The sequence below is a fragment of the Pinus tabuliformis genome, chromosome 2_2 (genome assembly GCF_031772625.1).
Source record: "Pinus tabuliformis cultivar Carrire ecotype Pingquan chromosome 2_2, CPIR1, whole genome shotgun sequence".
Lineage (NCBI taxonomy): Eukaryota > Viridiplantae > Streptophyta > Pinopsida > Pinales > Pinaceae > Pinus > Pinus tabuliformis.
In genome coordinates, this window is record NC_142300.1 from 693358039 (window position 1) to 693379568 (window position 21530).

The 21530-nt window shown below is 40.0% G+C and overlaps 1 protein-coding gene across 2 annotated transcripts in view; it reads left to right on the plus strand.

Moving 5' to 3' along the window:
• The window catches only part of LOC149194566 (Guanylate-binding family protein), a 92416-nt gene that overhangs the window by 67113 nt on the left and 3773 nt on the right, over nt 1–21530 (plus strand). For both annotated transcript variants that reach the window (XM_089405117.1, XM_089405118.1), the window contains 3 exons: nt 20075–20140; nt 20476–20619; nt 21186–21299. In XM_089405117.1, the coding sequence (XP_089261243.1) occupies nt 20075–20140; nt 20476–20619; nt 21186–21299 (324 nt within the window). The remainder of the gene's footprint in view (nt 1–20074; nt 20141–20475; nt 20620–21185; nt 21300–21530) is intronic.

The following is a 21530-nucleotide window of genomic DNA, read 5'->3' on the forward strand; positions in this document are numbered from 1 at the left end:
CATCCTGAAATTTTTATTAGCATGACAAAACATGTGGGTTGGGCCTAAACAAATACATGCAAACTTGTAAACTAGGTTAAGGGTGCAAATCATAATTTTTCTACATGGTATTAGAGCCAAGTTGAGACATAATTCTTCATTTTCAGTCCGCTGAGAAAGAGGGAAGCTAGCGTCTAAAGTCTTCAAATAGCGAACCAATACCTTTGAAACTTTGCCAGAAACCCAAAGACTTTTGCAGTTTAGGGGGACAGAGGTTCTAGCTTCTAGATTTGCTTCATTTTGCTGGTTATGGGGTCATGGCTATTGGGTTGAGAGTAGAGGACAGATTGATGGGCGCTGAAAAGATTGGCCCATGGAAGGAGAGGATTTTGCTTTTACTTGAGTTGGTGGAAGTGTAGCACCCACTGATCCAACTCAGTTGGTGGCGTTCAACAAGAAAAATGTAAAGGCAAAGAGGGTCCTTCTAGATCAATGTTTTAAAACTCCGACTCCGACTCCGACTTCGACTCGGTATCAACTCAGCCGGCTCGATTTCAATGACTCGGTCATTGTAAAAAATACATTAAATATTTATTTTTTATAAAAACACATAATTTTAAAGATTTTCATTCATGTTTCCAAACACACAGCATTAGAATATAGATAGAAGACAACATATGATCAAAGTAGGCTCATGAATATATCCATTATATCAAAATGGCACCCAATGCATTGTCCAATACATGCACGATGATGATATAGAGATCAAAACAAAAACACATAACCAAGGAGGCTATAAATGGCCTCTACAACAAAAGTCTGTGACCAGTACTACTGGCTACTGCTAGAGTTGCCAACATCATCTGGCTCAGTGTTACTTGAAAGTTGGGAGCAGGAGCGAAAGTGGGGAGCGAGAGCGAAAACGGGAGCGGGAGCGACATTTTCAGAAGCTCCTGGTTTGGGAGCGAATCCCAGAGGAGTTCGACAACCAATGTCACTAACATCAAGGTACATAGAGGGATTGGTGCTCTTGATTAAATACGAGTTCCATACCCTAATACATGACAAAATTCAATGGAAACATTGAAATCCTCCAATCTTGAAATCCTGAAAAACTGATAAGTCTGCTGGATTTTGAATGAAATCTAAAATTCTACTTTCTCCATATGAAATCCAATGAGGCCGAAACCACTCTCAAACATCCTGAGTCATTTCATGGTAATGTTAAAAATTTAAGTAAAAGGATGAAATTTGAATAGCATATCAATAGTAGAGAGCATTTGAGTGTGTTAAATAGGGTTTGGGAGGGGGAAATGGACCCAAAATAACATTTAACTAATTCATAAAACACATTGGAGTTCAAACCAATCAGCAAACACTTCAAAATTTCATTAAAAAAATGTCAAATCGCTGTTTTGATGGGGTTACAGGCCACTGGTTATGACTCGGCCGAGTCAATATAGAAACGGCCGAGTTGGCCGAGTCAGCCATGACTCGGCCAGTCGAACCGTTCCAAGGGCCGGGTCACAGCAGAGGGTAATGGCTCGGATCAACTCGGCCGTTTCGGTATTGAAACGACCGTTTCTTAAAACAATGTTCTAGATGCCATCAAGGACCATTTGTTCCCTCATGTTTCAGGGATGAGATATGCATATCAGATGTGGGAGTTCTTGGTTTCTTTGCACTAGAGTTCTAATGACAACAAGAAGTTGGTGTTGAGACAAAAACTACACAACACCAAGATGACCAAAACCGATAGTGCCACTTCTTTCCTCATGAGAGTATCATAGGTGAAGGATGAGTTAACTGTCGTTGGAGAGGCTATTCCAGAGGAGCAGTTGGTTAAGATTGCCTTAGATGGGTTCACCGAGAAGTGGGATGGCTTTATCCACAACATGGTGGCCAGAGAGCACTTTCCTAGTTGGAGGAGGATGTGGGATGATTTCATCCAGGAGGAGATCAGGAGGAGTGTGAGAGGTGGCAACAAGAGTGGTAGGGAGGTGAAGAGGTGTTAAAATTGGCAACTAGGGCCAAACTCCATGTGGGTCATTTTATTTATGGTAGCTGAGATTTTTCTTGGATCCCTCTCATCGAGAGGTGTAGGATTGATCTAAAGATCATCCGATTCCGATAAGTATTCATGGAGTTATGAATTTATTTGTGTTATAAGACAATTCGTCAAAGTCGGCCAGTAACCAAATAACCCCCACATGTGCTCAACGTTTTAGTATAAAAAGAAATGACTTGAGAGTCATTTCACACACACTTCTCTCTTGATTTTCTCTCAACTCACTTTGGGTTTTAGTGGAAGAGAAATCTAGGAGAAGGATGCCCTAGCCTCAGTCCTAAAGTGGATGATCTAGTCGCAGTCCAAGGGAAAACACCCTAGATTCTATACACTTCCCAACCTGCCCTCTACACTGCTTAAGGGAGAGACATAACACAGTGAAGAAGACCTATTTAGGCTGCCCAAATATGCAGATCTATCCTGCCCTAGCCGCAGTAAGGAAGACTGAACAACGTGGATTTTTGGAGGCTGTTTCACGGTCATATGTGAAGGCCAAGTCGCTGTTAGGAGGGCCGAGGCAGAGGAGGGTAATTTGGGTTTGATGTGTGGGCCGTAAGCTACAACAAAGATACATTGGATAATGTGAGCTGTTTTGGGGTCAAGGTATACCCTCATCTTCAATGTGGAGGTAGAGGGTTTATACTAGCATAGGCCGCATTTCATAAGGGCAATTCTGGGCTAGATTTGAGGATGGTTAGGGACTGTTGTGTGCCCTAACCGGTCCCAGAAATTACAACAGTAATGAAGTGACAAACAACAATGCTTGAATGGTGTGTTGGCAGCAAGATAGATGGGACAACAAGGTCACATGGTGCAACAAAGGAAGATGGGGCAGCAAGGTCACATGGTGCAACAAAGGAAGATGGGACAACAAGGTTACGTGGTGCAACAGAGGTAGATGGGACAACAAAGACATGGTGCTTGCATGTGACAACAAGTAATCATGGTTCAACAGTATGAGTAGTGACAACATTGTGATAAGGGACAACATGATGTGAAATGCTACAACACAATGATGGGCATCATGACAAAGTAAAGTGTAGCATGTTGTGTGCAACACTTGCTAGTATAGCACAATGATATTAAATGCTACAATGAGATGCAACATGATGGGCACAATAAGGTACAAGATGAGGCAACACCGGTAAGTCCAGTAAGACGATAAGGTACCACAAGATGTTGCAGTACAGGAAGGTGCAGCATAAGGTGCAACAGTATGATGTGTGCAACATGGTAACGAGGTCCAACATAGTGATGATAGGTGCAGCATGGTGCAACACAATGAGGTGGAGCGTGATCACGAGGTGCAACACAATAATAGGTGATGGAGTCACCTTGGAGAATCAGTTGAAGTAGCATGCCTTCAACTGAGTTCAGTTACCTCATGTATCATCTACTTAGAGATGATCTATGCTCTTATCTAGATAAATCAACGTGTTGACTTTTTTTGTATATGTACTATCTCTCTCTCTGCTGAACTATTGAAGAACATATAAGAATAATTGATCAAGGGTTTCCCCACATTGGGGTTTGTCCTTGGCTAGCGCCACATCTTGTGTCCTCTTTTCTTGGCTCTTCTTCTGCGATCTATGTTTATGTTCTATTTGCGATTTACTTTAATGTTGATGTGATTGTTAATCTGGAAAAGATATTGAGCTAACTGTGAAAATTGAAATAAATTGCTCTAAGCATGGAACATACCTACAATTAATAAGGGGAGAATGTTTCTCTTGCAACAAAGGAAAAGAAGGGCAAGAAGATCAAGAAGGGGTTTTCTAGTGGATCAAAGTAGGAGAAGGGGAAGCATAAGGCTAAGGAGGACATGAGCAAGGTGAAATGCTTTGCTTGTGGGAAGATGGGTCACTATGTTGTTCAGTGTCCCAATAAGAAGGGTAAGAAGAAACAAGGAGTTGCAACTTCAGCAGATGTGGATGATTTTGCGGTTATGTTTGATTCAGAGTGTGCTTAGGTGGTGAGTTTAGCCACTCGTGTCACATCTTCCTGTGCTTGGTCCATAGACAGTAGAACATCTTGCCATATGACCGTAGTTAAAGAGTACTTCACGAGCCTTTTGGAGGATGATATTGACTTGGAGGTTGCGCTTGGCGACAAACCCAAAGTCAAGGTGGTAGGGATGGGGATAGTTTCTTTCAGAGGGAGTCAATCACCTCCTCTCAAGGCGACAAATGTTCTTTATGTTCCAAGGTTGAAGAGGAGTTTGATATAAGTTTCTAGCTTGGTGGATAGGGGGTATGGCGTACTGTTTCTGAAGGGAAAGTGTTGATATATCCCGGGGGATCCAGTATTGAATCTGCCCATGCGATTGAAGCTCGCAATGGGAGATTATACAAACTTTTATTTCAATCTCTTAGAAATATGGTAGCGCAAACCAGTGGTAGTGAGCTATGTGAGTTGTGGCACAGGAGGATGGCTCACTTGCACCATGAAGCTTTCAGGATGTTGAGGGAAGATGGTTACATTGTTTCCTGACTTCAACACAGAGCATCATGATGTGCATAGGGGGTGTTCTTTGGGAAAGTACACCACGACAACTTTCTAAAGCAGTGACAATAGAGTTACAATTATCCCTGACTTGATTTATTTTGATGTATGTGGTCCTATGTCCCATGTTTCATTGGGTGGATATGAGTACTATGTGACATTCATTTATGACCACTCCAAGAGGACCTAGATTTACTTTCTAAAGACCAAGGATGAGGTCTTTCGGTGATTTCAAGAGTTTAAGGTTTTTGTGGAGAACCAGACAGGGAGGCAAATCAGGGTGTTGAGATCAGACAATGGGGGCAAGTACACTTCATCGAAGATGAGGGATTTTTGTGGGAGTGTTGGGATCAAGAGGTTACTCAGTAGAATGGGGTGGCAGAGAGGAAGAACATGACCATTGTGGGTGCATCTAGAGCTATGTTGCATTATTAAAGTTTACCTTTTTTCTTGTGGGCCGAGGCATGTAACACTGCGATTTATTTGCAAAACAAGAGTCCACATAGAGTCTTGGTGCGCAAGACTTCTGAGGAGGTGTATACTAGCAAGAAGCTGAAAGTTGGGAACATTAGGATATTTGGGTGCCTTACATATTCACACGTCCCAGAGGAGAAGAGGACGAAGTTGGAATCCACTGCAAAGAGGGGTATCTTAGTGGGTTACAGTGAGTACTGTATATATCTTCATGTACAAAGGAAGATTTTCCTGTGGAGGTATGTGACATTTGAGGAGGTCTCGGGAGGTTGATAAGGTAGAGCAACAGGCTCCTCAGCAGGGTCCACACCATAGGTTTCAGGTGCATCAGCTAGTATATTAGGATCAAGTGGTTCACCTTCTTCATGGGTGACAAGTTCACAGGGCACAGTTTCACGTGGTACAGGATCACTTGGTGCAGGTTCATAAGGCATAGTATCTCAGAGTTTAGGATCTCCTTTGGTTATTTCAGGGCCTCCCTCGCTGAGAGTAGAGGTACCAGTTTAGGATTTTCCCATACCACCATAGGAGACTACTGCAGGGAAGACAAAGCCAAGATGGCTTTGGGAGACTCTTAAGGAGGCTTAGGAGGCAGTGGGGAGATCCAAGTGGTTAGTGAGGGAGAGCAGACCACCAGAGACGATAGGTGGCTTTGTGGTAGATGTTGTGGAGACAAAGCCATCTAGTTTTGAGGAGGACACTAGACAATAGATTTGGAGGAATGTCATGGTGGAGGAGTTTGCCTCTATCATGGCTTCGGGAGATCTTGAAGGAGGCTCAGGAGGCAGTGGGGAGACTCAAGTGGTTAGTGAGGGAGAGCAAACCACTAAAGAGGTTAGGTGGCTTTGTGGCAGATGTTGTGGAGACAAAGCCATGTAGTTTTGAGGAGGACGATAGACAACAGATTTGGAGGGATGCTATGGTAGAGGGAGTATGCCTCTATCTGCCTCTATCATGAAGAATGATGTCTGCGATGTAGTGCCACGTCTTGATGGGAAGTCAATTTTGACTTCCAGGTGGCTCTACAAGATCAAACATGCTGCAGATGGCAGGGTGGAGAAGTTCAAAGCTCATTTTGTGGCGTGGGGGTTCTCACAGGTAGAGGGAGTTGACTATGAGGAGACCTTTGCACCAGTTGCTTGTTATATGTCCATTAGATTAGTGATATCTATAACAGTTGAGATGGGATGGAGGATTCACTAGATGGACGTGAAGACTGTCTTTCTCAATGGTGTTATACAGGAGGAGGTGTACAATGAGCAACCTAAGGGATTTGAGTTGCATGGGAGGGAGTCTCATGTGTGTAGGCTGAAGAAAGCCTTGTATGCACTGAAGCAGGCACCGAGGGCATGGTATGAGAGGATAGATGCCTATTTGTAGCAGATCAGATTCCAGAAGAGTGATGCACCTGGTAGGTGACGATCCACTCATTCTGGAATTGTATGTGGATACCTTGGTTATTATAGGGGAGGACAATCTCATCCAACACTAGAAGAGAGATCTTGCTTCAGAGTTGAATATGATTGATATGGGGCTGATGCATTACTTTCTAAGGTTGGAGGTTTGGCACGAGGAAGGGCACATCTTTGTGGGTCAGGGCATATATGTAGGTGATATCTTGAGGAGATTTCGTATGGATGGTTTCAGGCATATGGCTACTCCTATGATGACCAACTGGAAGAAGTTGCATGATGCTGATTCTGAGTTGGTGGATCCCACTTTGTATCGTCAGCTGATCGGTTCATTGATGTATTTGGTCAATACTAGACCAAATATTTGTTTTGCAGTCAACACATTTAGTTAGTTTATGATGGAGCTGAGGAGAGTACATTGGGTCACTGCAAAACATGTGTTGAGGTACTTACAGGGCACAATGGATTATGGTTTGGACTATGTTAGATGTGATGGAGTTAGATTGATTGGTTGTACAGACTCAGATTGGGTTGGCAGTGTCAGTGTTCAAAAGAGTACTTCCAGATGTTGTTTCTCATTGGGCTTGACAGTTGTGTCATGGTTTAGTGGGAAACAAAAGTTAGTGGCTTTGAGCAGCGTAGAGGCAGAGTACATGGTAGCTAGTTAGGTAGGGTGCGAGGCATTATGGCTTCACAAGATGCTTCATGGTTTATTTGGTCAGATGTTGAGACCAATTATGATTTATTGTGATAATTAGAGTTGTATTAAACTCTCAGAGAATATAGTATTTCACGATTGGTCAAAGCATATAGATCAGATCAGAGACTGGGTTCAGTGAGGGACAATGAAGCTTGAGTACATATCCATTGCTCAGCAGGTAGTAGACATTTTTACCAAGTCTTTGCCAAGAGGTAAGCATGTTTTCTTCAGAGACATGATGGGAGTGGGGAACAACACCTTCCTCGGTAAGAGGGAGTGTTGGAAATAGTACCATGGAGAGGTGTTACTAGGCATTTATCTCTTTTCTCCTAGTGAACACATTAGTTACTTTTGTTTTGGTGACATTTATGAGTTATATTAATATCATGGGTGGAAAAATGTACTTAGAAGTGTTGTACCATGTACTTTTTCTAATATTAAAGTCACTTGTACTTTGTAAAGTGACTTAATGTGTAAAGTATTAAGTGTACTTTTGTTTTGGTGACATTTATGAGTTATATTAATATCATGGGTGGAAAAATGTACTTAGAAGTGTTGTACCATGTACTTTTTCTAATATTAAAGTCACTTGTACTTTGTAAAGTGACTTAATCTGTAAAGTATTAAGTGTACTTTTCTAATATTAAAGTGAGTTGAAAAATCATTTTATGAGAAAAATGGAAAAAAAGGTACACAACTTGAAAAATGTATTAGAGTGTTTTAAGGAATGGGGCCAATGTGTGAGGGGGTCAATTGAGAGAGTAAATCTCAACCACACATATTGAGATTTGGAGATTAAATCTCCACCATTGGATCCTTGGTTTAGGGATTCAATCTTTTCTAGGAAGACAAAAGAGGAAATGAGAGACTCATTCTTCATTTCACAATTGAGAGAGCATGAGGAGAAGAGAGGAGAGAAAACTTCAAGGTAAATTTGCAGCAGAGAAACAAGGGCTTGAATTTCAAGTAGAGCTGAGCTAGGGCACGATTGTTGAGAAGGATGGAAAACAACAACACAAATTTCGAGGCAGCTAGCAGCACAGAAATTGAGGGCATCAGCACAATTTTCGAGGCACCTGGGCATGAATTTCGAGGACTGTTCCAACACTGTCCTGGCCTGAAATTTGAGGCATAAATTTCAGGACTGTTGCTACAGGCAGCCTGAATTTTGGCACAGAAGTCACCTGTTTGCATAGAAATCGAGGCATGTTTGGCACAAATTTCAAGGTTGAATTTGTGCACAAATTTCTAGGAGCTGGGCTTGTGAGAAAATGCAGAAATGTTTGGGCATGTAAATTTGTGGAAATCTGAAAATCTAAGTTGCAGGAAACGTGGCCCTAGGGGTCGTTTCCTCCCGGGAAACGAAACGAAACCCGGAAACGCGTACCGTACGGCTTGGAAACGCGTTTCCGGCCGTATTGCCACGTTTCCCGAAACGGAAACGTGGCAGTACGGCTGGAAACGCGTTTCCAGGCCGTACGAGCCACGTTTCCCCAAATTTATGTGTTGTTTTTTAATTTTAATTTTTTTAATTTGTTTTTAATTTTTTTTTAGGTTTCCGGGATGTTCTAGAAACCTATTCTAAAGTTATAAAAGAGCAGTTTGTCTCATTCTCTCATCACACTATTCAGCGAGTCGTTTCAGGAATTTGCCAGTTTTGCTGCAGGAATAGATGATTATGTAGATATATCAGCTTTGGAGGAGAGAAGCACCATGAATCCAGTTAGGTGGTGGATTTGTCATGGAGCAAATGGTGTACATTTGCAAAACCTTGCCATTCGTATTCTTTCACAAGTGGCAAGCTCTTCATCAGCAGAAAGGAATTGGAGCACTTATGGTTTTATTCATTCTGTGAAGCGCAATAGGTTGGGCTCACAGAAAGCAGAGGATCTTGTTTATGTGCACTCCAACCTTCGCCTTGCATCTCGTAGGGGTCCAGAATACAACAGTGGTCCTTCTAAAGAATGGGATGTGGATGTAGAAAATCCTGATTTGGATCTCTCTCTTGCTGCCCTGAATATTGAGGCCGAATCTGATAGTGGAATTGGTGCATCATCTTCTTCAGCACTACCATCCACTGTTGAGCATTGTGTTGCTTCTATTTTTGATGAGGATTGTTATGATGAGGATTAGTCTTTTGTGACTTGTCTCTATAGTTCTTGCAGCCTTATAGTCTTTATTGTACTTGCAGCCTCATATACTAATATAACTAAAGGCTGATTTTGGATTTTCCTATATTTTTATTTTCATTATGTGATCATTCATGACTCATGAGTAAATGTGATGTAAATTTAATCTTAATGTTTAAATGTAATAAATTATAATCATATAATGTAAATGTATCATTCATGCTTTATGATTGCACATATATATAATAATAATTTTTAAATATTTTTAATATATATATATATATATTATATCCGTGTTTCCCTGTTTCCAAAATTTGGGGAGGTCGCGTTTCGTTTCGCTTCCCGTTTCGGAAACTCGTTTCCGTTTCCCCGTTTCGTGCAACTTAGCTGAAAATTACAGTAGGCACAAATTTCCGGAATTTGCATTTAATGCTTCAGCTGAAAAGGGAGATAAGTACTGTGTTTATTTTATGTATTTCGTTCAATTTCTCAAGCAATAAAATCCTTCTTTGAAGACCGTTTTTCCTCCAAGAGGCTGTGGGGTTTTCTGGGGTCAACTTGACCAAAAACAAGTGTCTCGCTTGTGTGAATGCTTGCTAAAATTGTGTGTTAATTTTGAGCTGATAGGAAAGTGAAAAAAAAGTAGTACTCTTTGAATGTTTACAATAAATGCATACTAAAATTTTTATCAGCGTGACAAAACATGTGGGTTGGGCCTAAACAAACACGTGCAAATTTGTAAACTGGGTTAAGGGTGCAGATCATAATTTTTCAACAGAACTCAGTGTTAGCGGTCCACTGACAGTGCCTCTATTTTCGAGCCAGACTCAGCAGAAATGTTCCTTGATTCTTCTGCTTTGACTCTGATTCAAACAGCCTCAAAAACTCGTCACAGATCCCAAGAAAAACATGCTGACTGTACCAGAAATGTAGCAGAAACAGGCCTCAGGTTTTGTTCCAGGAATCCTGCCTCAAATTGTGTGCTCAGTCAAAGGAAAGAGCACTGGAATTTCGAGCTTGCTTCTCTCCAGGAACAGCCTCAAAATTCACTCCTAAATTTCCGCCCCTAAAACTTGGGTCTAAATTTCCACCCCTAGAAACTCGGGACTGCTCTTTGGAATGTGTTAGCTGATCCTTGGGATTTGAGCATTCTATTTCCTGTAGTTTCCTCCTGCAAATGATGGCTGTAGCAGCCTCTTCCTCCTTTCTCCTTGTTGTCACTTCTCCTTTTCTCCTCTCGCTCTCTCAAGTGTGAAGTGAAGAATGAGATCCTTTTTCCCTCTTTTTTCTCCTTGAAAAAGATTGAATTCTTAAACTTAGGGTCCAATGGCCGAGATTTAATTTCCAAATCTCAAGATGTGTGGTTGAGATTATTTCTCCCAAATGACCCCCCTCATACATTGGCCCCATCACTTAAAAGTCTCCTAGTTACCTTTTTCAAGTTGTGCACCTTCTATTTTTTCTCAGTGTGATTTTTCATTTCACTTTAATATTAGAAAAGTACACTTATTACTTTACACATAAGGTCACTTCATAAAGTACAAGTGACTTTGATATTAAAAAAGTACATGGTACAACACTTCTAAGTACTAATGATAACAACACTGATACAATAGAGCTGAAATGAAGGCTGATGTCTCATACAACTGCACATAAGTAAGAAATCTGCAACAATGAAAATCTATGTACAATGACTACAGACTTCTTGTACGGCGATAACAATAATTCATACAGCAGTAGGCTTTATGATTCAACTCATGCACTGTTTTTAATTTTTAGTTTTGTATTTTTTTCTTTATTTGCTGCGGAATATTCCCTTTCTTTTGGTTTTATTGCAGCAAAGTTATTTCCCTTCAATAAAATTTTTGATTTTTTTAACGGACAGAGGCCTAGGAACTCTGAATTGGAGAAACTCCAAATTTCAATGTGGCCAATGTCCAGGATCAGAAAACAAAATATTGATAGATAGAAGTGGCCAAAATGTGGATCAGAAATGAAGCTCTGATACCAAATGTGACGAACAAAGTTCGTTCACACACACAAATTTAGAGTATCTGAATTATGAAATTATCCATAAGGATGATATATATATATATATATCTGTGTGTGTATGTGTGTTTAAGTACAAATGGTATGATATTACAAATGAGAGCCCCATATATATAGCTAGCAGGAAGTGCCCTTTCATTAAGAGTTATGTCTTTTAGTTGGGACATGTCCTTTCCTTTGCCCCTTCATTAATTATAAATTATATTTAATTATGAATTTATCATTATTTATATCATTTTATATTTAGTTATGTTCATAATAGTATGATTCCCCACACTAGTGTATGGTATAGCTAGCAAACCTCTCTGCATAGACTAGTACGTCAGGTTAAGGGCAGTGTTCCACGGGGACTCGGCCGCCCCCCCCTAGGGGTCTAGTTTCCTCGCTCCCCCGCGCTCCGGGGACTTGGGGACGAGTAGGGGACGTTTCCCCACTCTCCCAAAATGGAGGAAACTCAGGGGGACGTGCCAGGGAAACGTTTCCCTTCCCTGAGGGGACGTTTCCCCACGCTCCCAAAAAAATGGCCTTGCTTAGAGTTTATGATTTAATAGACCTAAAGTGGTACAAAGCTACTCATTTTCTGTATGGGGATAACGTCTTGTGCTGTCTTCTGGTTTCAACAAGCGTTATTTTAGAGGGTCAGTATCATGGAAATTTGCTGGACCATATAGCACGTACATGAATTTTCCCTTTTAAAACTTCTTTTTTTCTCAAGTGATGGCTCGATTACAGTGGGGAGATAACTGGAGTGACAGGCAAAGAATATGAGACATTCAGTTTGTGTTTTTATTTTGCATGACATTTGACATACAAACTATGGAAGCAACACCTATGTCATGTGGGAAATAATTGGGTGGACTATAGACTAACATGCGTTTACTGCAAGCATGACAAAATACTATGGGCAGCAAGAAATCTCAGGAACTGTCCTTATATATGAATTTATACAGTTACAAAATTTACACAGAGCACAGTGGCTCAGCTTGAATTCTCAGGTCTGAAAATTATTTTCACCCTTGAAATACACTACTAGTTTGAAGTTTGAACTGCATGGCATTGCTCTAATAAGGTAGACAAATTATCCATGCCATTGTTGGTCACCCAAGTTGGTTCGCAGATGGTCATCCTGCAGTCAATGTCATTTGATAGTAAACTGTCAGAAACTCTTTCATGTGATCTTCTCATCTCTCCTGGAACTAAAACTCTTCTTTCAGCATATGGTGTACTGTATATATTATATATAATATAACAAACTTTCTAGCTGTTGGATCCAATACAGCTGGAAAACCCATTGTAGTTGCCCCTCTACTGCCAATGCAGCGTTCCTGATCTGTTCATTTACCTTTTCACAGAATTCAGTGGCTACCTTATCAAGCTGAAGCTGTCCCTCTGTCTGACCAAAATCTAAATTAGAATTTGACCAAGCTGAATTAGAATTTTAAATTTATTATTTTATATGATATTATAAATTTGGATAATGTCAAATGATATTCATATCAATGATCATGCTTTGCAGCTTTTCAATTCAAACCAAATTGTCATAGTGGACTCAATTAATAAATTATATTTTATATTTATAAATTTTTAAGACCCTGACGCTCCCCCACGTTTCCTAAAAAATGGTAGGGAGCTTTTGCATAGGCCGCTCCCGCGCCCCCTCGCTCCCTCGTCCCGGAACCTTGGTGGAACATTGGTTAAGGGCTGATGTTTCTCCGATAACATTGTTTGGAAAGCATGAAAATCCACGCAGGAAATATTACAACAAATTGTTAAAATTAGGATGGTATCGCTAGTAAACCTCTCTGCATAGACTAGTGCCTCTAACCCAGGGGGATTTGGATTGGGCACCTATTGGCATGGTACTAGGCAAGTCTTCAACGACATTGGTGACAACTGATGATATTCATACTTATAAGTTTGAGAAGATTATTGTCAAAGCTTTTATAATTATTAACACAATCTTAATAATAAGGTAAGGTCATAATGCCCTTAATTACCTAGTAACATAATGAGCTAATACTAATGTTGATCACCTGGTGATCCTTCTTACATAATCATTATTTTTCATGTTAGTATTCTCGCAGTTTGGCTTTCTGGTTACCTGATGGATCATTTGTGGTTTTCAGAACCCTAAATTGGAGGAACTTGTGTGCTAATCAAGGTGTATAGTTCTAATATCCATTGACTTGGATAGCCTTGGTGTTGGTGGGGAGTGATGAGATAAAAGAAGGTACTCGACATCAGATTGGGGATTATTGTGTTAATGGCTCTCATTTGGGGGGGGGATGAAGGTGTCAAATTTTATGTTTTTTCAGCTACTTTGAGTTGGAAAATTTGACAAAAATGGAAGCAAGACATTTTTTTTTCAAGACAAATTAGTTTTTGAAGTTTGGTTGTTGAGAGTATTTAGAGGTCGTTTGTGTTGAAATTGTAACTAGGACCAGTGTTCATATTTATCACTGTACGTAACAATATTTATTTTATGTAAAAACACAAGAAGAAAATCTATTTTTATTTTCTGACATGTCCTTCAAGCTTTGTTTTGGTCAAAAGAAAATGTAAAAGAGCATGTTCTTCATGACCTTTGTAAAAGGTAAATTTGAATTTTTGAAAGCATCATTTGTGCCTCAAGGATCAAGTTGGCTCAGTCCTCAGGAGACATCCCTTTGCATGTATGGAAGGTTATAAATAGCCCATAAGGTTCCTATTAAAGTGCACTTCAGATTGACTAATATATCTCTGTCTGTGGCAAGGCAAGGAGTCCAATATATCTCTCTAAGGCAAGGAGAGAGCAAGAAGTTCGAAACAATTGACTCTTTATGGAAGTGCGATATTACCTCTCTGTGGCACGAAGTTTTGTCTCTCTGAAAACTACAGATCTGAAATCCTGTCTTTGTGGAAACTACAGGTTTGAGGGTCTCTCTCTTTGGAAGTCATATAGTCTGAAATTCTGTCTTTGGGAAGACATGCAGGTACGAAGTTTTGTCTATCTACGGAAGCATCAAACGCAGTTTTTAAACTAGGCCGGTCTGATTCTTGTTAGTTTTTGGTAGCATCTGAAGTTCTCTAGCTTTGAAAATTTGTGGAGAGGCTAAGGCACATGAGTTCAAAAGAACCCATAAACCGTTTGGTGAAATTCCACCCAGATTGTACTTTATTAAAATAATTAATATTTTTAATGGAGTTCTTAAGTCTAAACTTTAGGGAAATTAAAATATTAATGTGTATTAATCAAAATATGGGTGAGTATGATCTAGAAGGCAGATCAAGTCATGTTTTAATCTTAACCGTTGATTAGAGATTAGATCACGACCGTTGAAGATTCAACAAGAAAAGTATGAAATGGAGGCTTGGGGTTCATTTGGAAACACATGCAGAGAGATTGAAGAAATCGATTTTTTGAGGTGAGAAGTTCTCAAGAGGAAAATCGATTGGGGAGATCTTGTCGATGAGGGGCATTGAGAATCCGAGAGAAGGAATTTTCGGAGAATACCGATAGAGAGGCGGAGAGAGCTTGCGGAGAGGCAGCGCAGAAGCTGGGAGCGTTGACGTTGGGCCAGTCTGGGCCCATGTAGTCTTGACACAGAGCCAGAATGGCCAACATAGAGCAGAAAAGCTTCCTACCATGCAGAAGCCTAAATTGCTAGAACATCTGACACAGAGGGCAGAGAAGGTGATATAGGGCTGACACAAAGCCAATGCAGAAATAGCCGGGGTTAGGCAGTCTTGTGCCGGATCAGTTGGAATTCTGCCAGGTAAAGTGAGGTAAAACTCACTCAGATTTTTTACTAGTACTTTCTATGTAAATGATTGCTAGATGAGCATCCTATATTTGGATTCAGATATTTCTCCTGCATAATAATAAAACCTTCAGAGTTGCTGCACTGGTTTTTCCTACATTGGGTTTTTTCGGGGACTATTGTGTCCAAAAATAAATGTGTCCTATGTATCTTGTCCTTTGCTCTATTTTCTGTTTTATGAGATCAAATATTTTTAGTGTAGGTTGCAGAAGTAATTTGCTTCAGTATTCAGAAGAATAACTTGATGAATGTAATTTAAAAATCAAGTAGGTGAAGTAGATTCAGATTCACTGCAGTAGGGGTTCCTTTAGAGTGTAGGAATTTTCACATGGTATCAGAGCATTGATTTTGAAATAGGAAGAGCAGATCCAACACTGAGCAGTGAGGCCGAAAGCTGTAGTTGACAACAATTTGAATCTGCTTGAAGGGATTGCACAGCCCTTGCTGAGAAGCAGATCCGAGGAAATCTCTCTCTGAGTGAGACGACAGAGGTAGGATTTCCAGTTCGTGAGTTTGCAGAGACAGAGGGAGTGACGTAGAGCCTCAGCGCAATGCTTGAAGGGAGCAGTGTTTGCAAGGGCAGAAATTCGCTTGAAAAGAATGAAGACACGTAGAAGGGGAATTTTCTCCTCGGAGAATTTTCTGCCAGGAAGTTTGTATTTCTCACTTGCTGAGAAACTGAGCAGTGCTAAGCAGTGACTAGAGGAGTCAGTTGGATTGGGTGAGATGGCATCGCATAGGCTCAATGATCAAGACAGGTTGGAAGGAGCTTCCAACTATGTCATATGGAAGACCAAAATCTTCGCTGTTTTGGAGCAACATGATCTCGGGGCCTGCGTCAATAGTGTTGTCGCTGTTACTGTTGATAACGATCAAAAGAAGAAGTACAAGGCCGAGTAGGGGAAGCAAAGAGGCTCATTCTCGATGGAGTTTGAGATCATGTGGTCTCACACATGCAGGGCAAAGATACAACCTAAGAGATTTGGGAAGCCTTGTCTTCTCTATATGAAGGCTCTTCCGAACAACGGAAGATGTATTTGGAGCAGAAGCTGCAACAAACTTTGACGCGGAAAGGAGAAGGGGTGAACCTCTATCGTCAACGCCTTTAGGGCACTAGAGACCAACTTGCTGCAGTGGGGTCCGCTCCTCAGCGAACTGCGACGACGAGGATAACCTTGAATGGAGTCTTAAATGAATGGCAAGTTTTCGTCCAAAGCATATTGGGCAGAGAAAAACTACCTTCATGGGAGGAGATGTGTTCTTCAACAGGAGTAGTTAAGGAGGGACCTAGTTAAAGTCAACCTCAGTGGCAGCAGTGGGAGTGGCTCAAAGAGAAAGGAGGAGGAGGAGAACACAACTCTAGCATCAAAGGGACAACAGAAGCCAAAGCAAAAGAAGGACATTTCGAAGGTGAAATGTTTCAATTGTGGCGAGTTGGGCCACTGTGCATCCCAGTGTCCTTCGAAGAAAAAGGACAAGGATGAGAAGCATTATCTTGAGGTTGCTTCAACAAAGATTGACGAGGATGAGTTTGCCATGAGTGCCCACGCATATCTGGGAGGGATATGGGGCAATATTGAGCTGTAGTTAGGAGGACTACATGTGGGCAGGATCCTCGAGGAGTCCATCTCTTTGATCAATTTTTTGCTACGAGAGCCCAAGATTCAATAGTAGTGAGATGGACTTAGTCTTAGATGATGTAGTGGAGTGTTTGGAGGACAAATGAAGTAGCTGGGGACTAGAGACTGATCAACGTAGAGCAAGGTTGGTAGCAGTGTAGTTGGCACAGTGCAAGAGTCAGTAGCAGCGCAGAAGATTCAGAGGGTCATAATCAACAATAGTCAGATTCCAACATTTATTGCATTATGCTGAACACAATTAAGTTCAATTAATTTTGGATGTTTTTCAGTTGCTTCTCTCAGCAACTGAGTTGCAGTACGGATGTAGTGTTAGTAGTGGCAGTGCTAGCAGCATAACAGATGCAATGTTTGAGAGCGATTTGTAGTACAGATGCAACAGTGGCAGTGGTAGTGTCATGGGCAACAATATAGTAGCAGTAATACCACAGTGTTGGTGGCAGCAACAATGCAGAAAGGAGTTGCTTCAGAAACAAAGCAACATGCAGGTTGACATTGTTGCTAGAGCACTTTCGTCACTAAGAGGGAGTGTTAATTTTTGGTAGCATTGGAAGTGCTCTAGCCTTGAAAGTTGGTGGAGAGGCTAAGGCACATGAGTTCTAAAGAACCCAAAAACCATTTGGTGAAATTCCTCCCGGATTGAATTTTATTAAAATAATTAATATTTTTAATGGAGTTCTTAAGTCGAAACTTAGGGCAATTAAAATATTAATGTGTATTAATCAAAATATAGGTGAGAATGATCTAGAAGACAGATCAAGTCATGATTTAATCTTAGTTGTCGATTAGAGATTAGATCGCGGCCTTTGAAGACTCAACAGGAAAGGTATAAAATGGAGGGTTAGGGTTCATTTGGAAACACACACAGAGAGATTGAGGAAATTGATTTTCTGAGGTGAAAAATTCTCATGAGGAAAATCGATTGGGGAGATCTTGTTGCTGAGGGGCAGTGAGAATCCGAGAGGACAACTTTCTGGAGAATATAGAACAGAGAGGCGGAGAGAGCTTGCGGAGAGGCGGTGCAGAAGTTGGGAGAGCTGACGCTAGGCTAGTCTAGGCCCACGCAGTCCTGATGTTGAGCCGGAAGGGCTAGCGCAGAGCATAAAAGTTGCTTGTCACGCAAAATCCAGAACTACTGGAATAGCTGCAATTGTCAGGAACTGCAGGGAGAGCTGACACAGAGGGCAGAGAAGGCGATGCAGGGCTGACGTAGAGCCAACACAGAAATAGCTAGGGTTAGCCAGTGTTGTGCCTGATCAGCTGAAATTCTGCTAGGTGAAGTGAGGTAAAACTCAGTCAAATTTTCGCCAGTACTTTCTTTGTAAAGGATTGATAGATGAGCGTTTTAGATTTGTATTTAGATATTTCTCCTGCATAATTATAAAACACTCAGAGCTACTGCATTGATTTTTCCCACATTGGGTTTTTCTGGGGACTATTGTGTCCAAAAATAAGTGTGTTCTATGCATCTTGTTCTTTGCTCTGTTTTTTGTTTCATGAGATCAAATATTTAATTAGTGTAGGTTGCAGAAGTAATTTGCTTCAGTATTCACACGAATAACTTGATGAATGTAATTTAAAAATCAACTAGGTGAAGTAGATTTAGATTTGCTGTAGTAGGGGTTCCTTCAGAGTGTAGGAATTTTCACAGCTCGGGGATCGTTCTGTTACCAAACTGGCCGAATTGGTCCCTGATTCGGCTGGTTCGGTGATGGACTTGTCAGACTGTGCAAGCCCAATATAAACTGGTCCGGCTCAACGATAGAATAAAAGGCGGGTTGCAGACTCCATTTTTTTTAACTAATAGGCTAATTAAATTTTTTCTTTGTAATATTTATTTATATTTGGTTTTTATTGGTTTACTAAATCCTAGCCCCGCTACCCCTCTCCCACGCCTATCAATGTAACCCACCCCCCTCATATTTCCTCAACTATCTCATGGCAGTTGTGTTGTTTTGTTGTAGAGGCCATTCAAATTTTAGAGCCTCCTTGGTTATGTGTTTTTGTTCTGATCTCCATATATTACATAATGACAATACATGTATTGGACAGTGCACTGGGTGCCATTTTGATATAATAGATATATTCATGAGCATACTTTGATCAAATGTTGTCTTCTCTCCATTCCTCCGATGTTTTGAGTTTGGAAACATGAATGAAAATTTTTAAAAATATGTTTTTTTTCATTAAAAATTAAATATTTAATGTACTTTTTACAAAGACAGTCAGTGGAATTAACTAGTTCGAGTTGACACCGAGGCAGAGTTGAACATTGGCCGGTTCCGAGTTTCAAAACATAGATCAAAAGCCCGAGTTTATGGTTCTCTGAGCCCCGAAATTATGGCTCTCTGTAATCTGAAATTATTCCTTGTGGAAGCCTCAAATATTTTAGTTTCTTGCTCTGTGATCAAACATGAAGATGCTCTTGTCTCTGTGCTAAGAGAAGAAGTGTTTGGAGGGCTGACTTGGCATTTGAGGGATTAGTTGTCATGCTTCTACTGGTCAGTTTGTCTATGACCTGGATTTCTCTCTTGTTGACAAAGATTCTATAAGGAAATGATTGCTGGGGTTTTCCCCTTTTGGGTTTTTCCCTGGCCGCTTGCGTAATCTTTGGTGTCTGTTGTCTCATCTGCACTGTGATCTCTATTTTTTTGTACTTGAATAGTTAAAATTGATAATTGCTTGACTAATAATAAAGAAAGGCTAAAAATAACAATAACATGTTCACAAGTAATTATCAAGATCAGAAATTCTAGCTTATACTCAAATTTCAACAGTTTGAGGGGGTGTTGGAGCAGCAAACTATTTGTTCCAACTATTATTTATATTCTGTATGTTAGTAGGCGTTAATTGTAGATATGTGGCGAATCTAACATTCAGGTGTTAATGTGATTTGTTAGCTGGTTAAGACTTGAGATGCCATATAAGATGAGATAGATGAGAGAGTGGTACTTATATCTTGCGTAGTCTACCCCGAATCCCATAAATATAATAGCTGCAACAATAATGCATTTTGATGTTTATTATTTGCTACATATTTGTTAATGTTATCTGGCTGTTTTCCAGTATACTTTCCTTTTAGATTATAGGAGTTGCTTTGGCACTCACATAGTTTGTTACAAGTAGATTGTGCCTTTGAGATCCATTAAACTACCATTTTTGCAATTTGTGGACGATTTTAAATCTTATCTATGTGTTTGAGTTGTTATGCTACACACCTTAAGTTTCTAGAGAACAATGTACAGGGATTGTTTCTATAATCAAGCTCCATGTTCGAGATTTATTCCTTCACTAACTAATTTTTCTGTGTGTTTGTTTTTGAAGGGTACATATAGTACACAAATATTTTCTTTGGCAGTCCTTTTGTCGAGCATGTTCGTCTATAATCAGGTATGCCATTTCTCAAAGCTCTTATCCATGCTTATGGGCAGTGATCCTAAGTAGGTTGAACCTTTCTGAGCTTAGTATTAAAAGTATAAAGCTAATCAGTATTCATCATCCTTCAATTTTAAATTTGCAGTAAGACAGTCGATTGTTTCTGGAGTTAAATATGTGTCCAGTGTCTAGTTTCTTCGTTTTTGAAGCAATTTATTTGCTGAATAACCCATTAGAGTGGTTGCCTGGATTTGCATCTTGTTTGACTTGTGTCTGAAAGGTCTCATTAGATTATTTTGTTTTTTTAGTTGTGATAAACTGGCCCAGTGCTGATTATTCCTTTGATTCAGATGGGAGGGATTGATGAAGCTGCTCTGGATCGTTTATCTCTTGTTACAGAGATGACAAAACATATTCGGGTTAGAGCTTCAAAGGGTCGAACTACAGCAGGAGAAATTGGGCAGTTCTCTCCTCACTTTGTCTGGCTTTTGCGCGTGAGTGAGCTATTCTTAGTTTTATTAAAATTACAGGCAAAGCTTTAATTTATGGAGAAATGATATTGGAATTTTACATCCATTTGAGATGTAGTCTGTAATCATCCGAAAGGATGATGGGTCAACAACATGAATCCATGTTGTAACTCATATTGGGACTTGAACTCATTATGTTCTTCATTTATAAATTGGCTTGTCACTTATTGTGGTAACATAATTCAGATTCTTACAATAATGAAATGTTAGATAAAGAAGCCATGTTATAATCAAAGATGAATGAATTGATTTGAGACAAATAGGTTTGATCTGATAGAAAAGTTACAAGGTCTGTTCAAATTCTTATGAAGTTGTCTTTGTGTAATATCCCCTGTATGCCAGAAGATTTATTGTTTTGACCAATGTGATCTTTTGCCATGTTGAATAATGCATTTAAAAGTCTTTTTAATATTTACAGGTAACAGAGATCAAATGAAATATATTAGTTTTCCGCTTTAACAAATATTTATTATTTTGGTAATTGTTGAAAATGGACACGCTCTAAATTTCTTGAGATTTTGTGGCAACAGGATTTTTATTTGAACCTAGCAGAAGATGGACGTATGATAACCCCACGTGACTATTTGGAACTGGCTCTGAAGTCGATGCCTGGCACTGGAAAGGATGTTGCAGCGAAAAATGAGGTAGTACTCAATAAACCAAAACAACAAGGTTGCAATGGTGCTGTTTATGTATTTGGCTCCTTTTATTTTGAATTACTGATACTTTAATCAATAACATTTCTAATTAGTTGGACTATAATGATGTGATCCACTTAATATAAGGTATTTGTTTGAGATTTTTATTTTTTATTTTTAATTAATTATTTAGGATATATATATTCCTTTGAAAATGTGGCGATGCCTGAGTAGGAT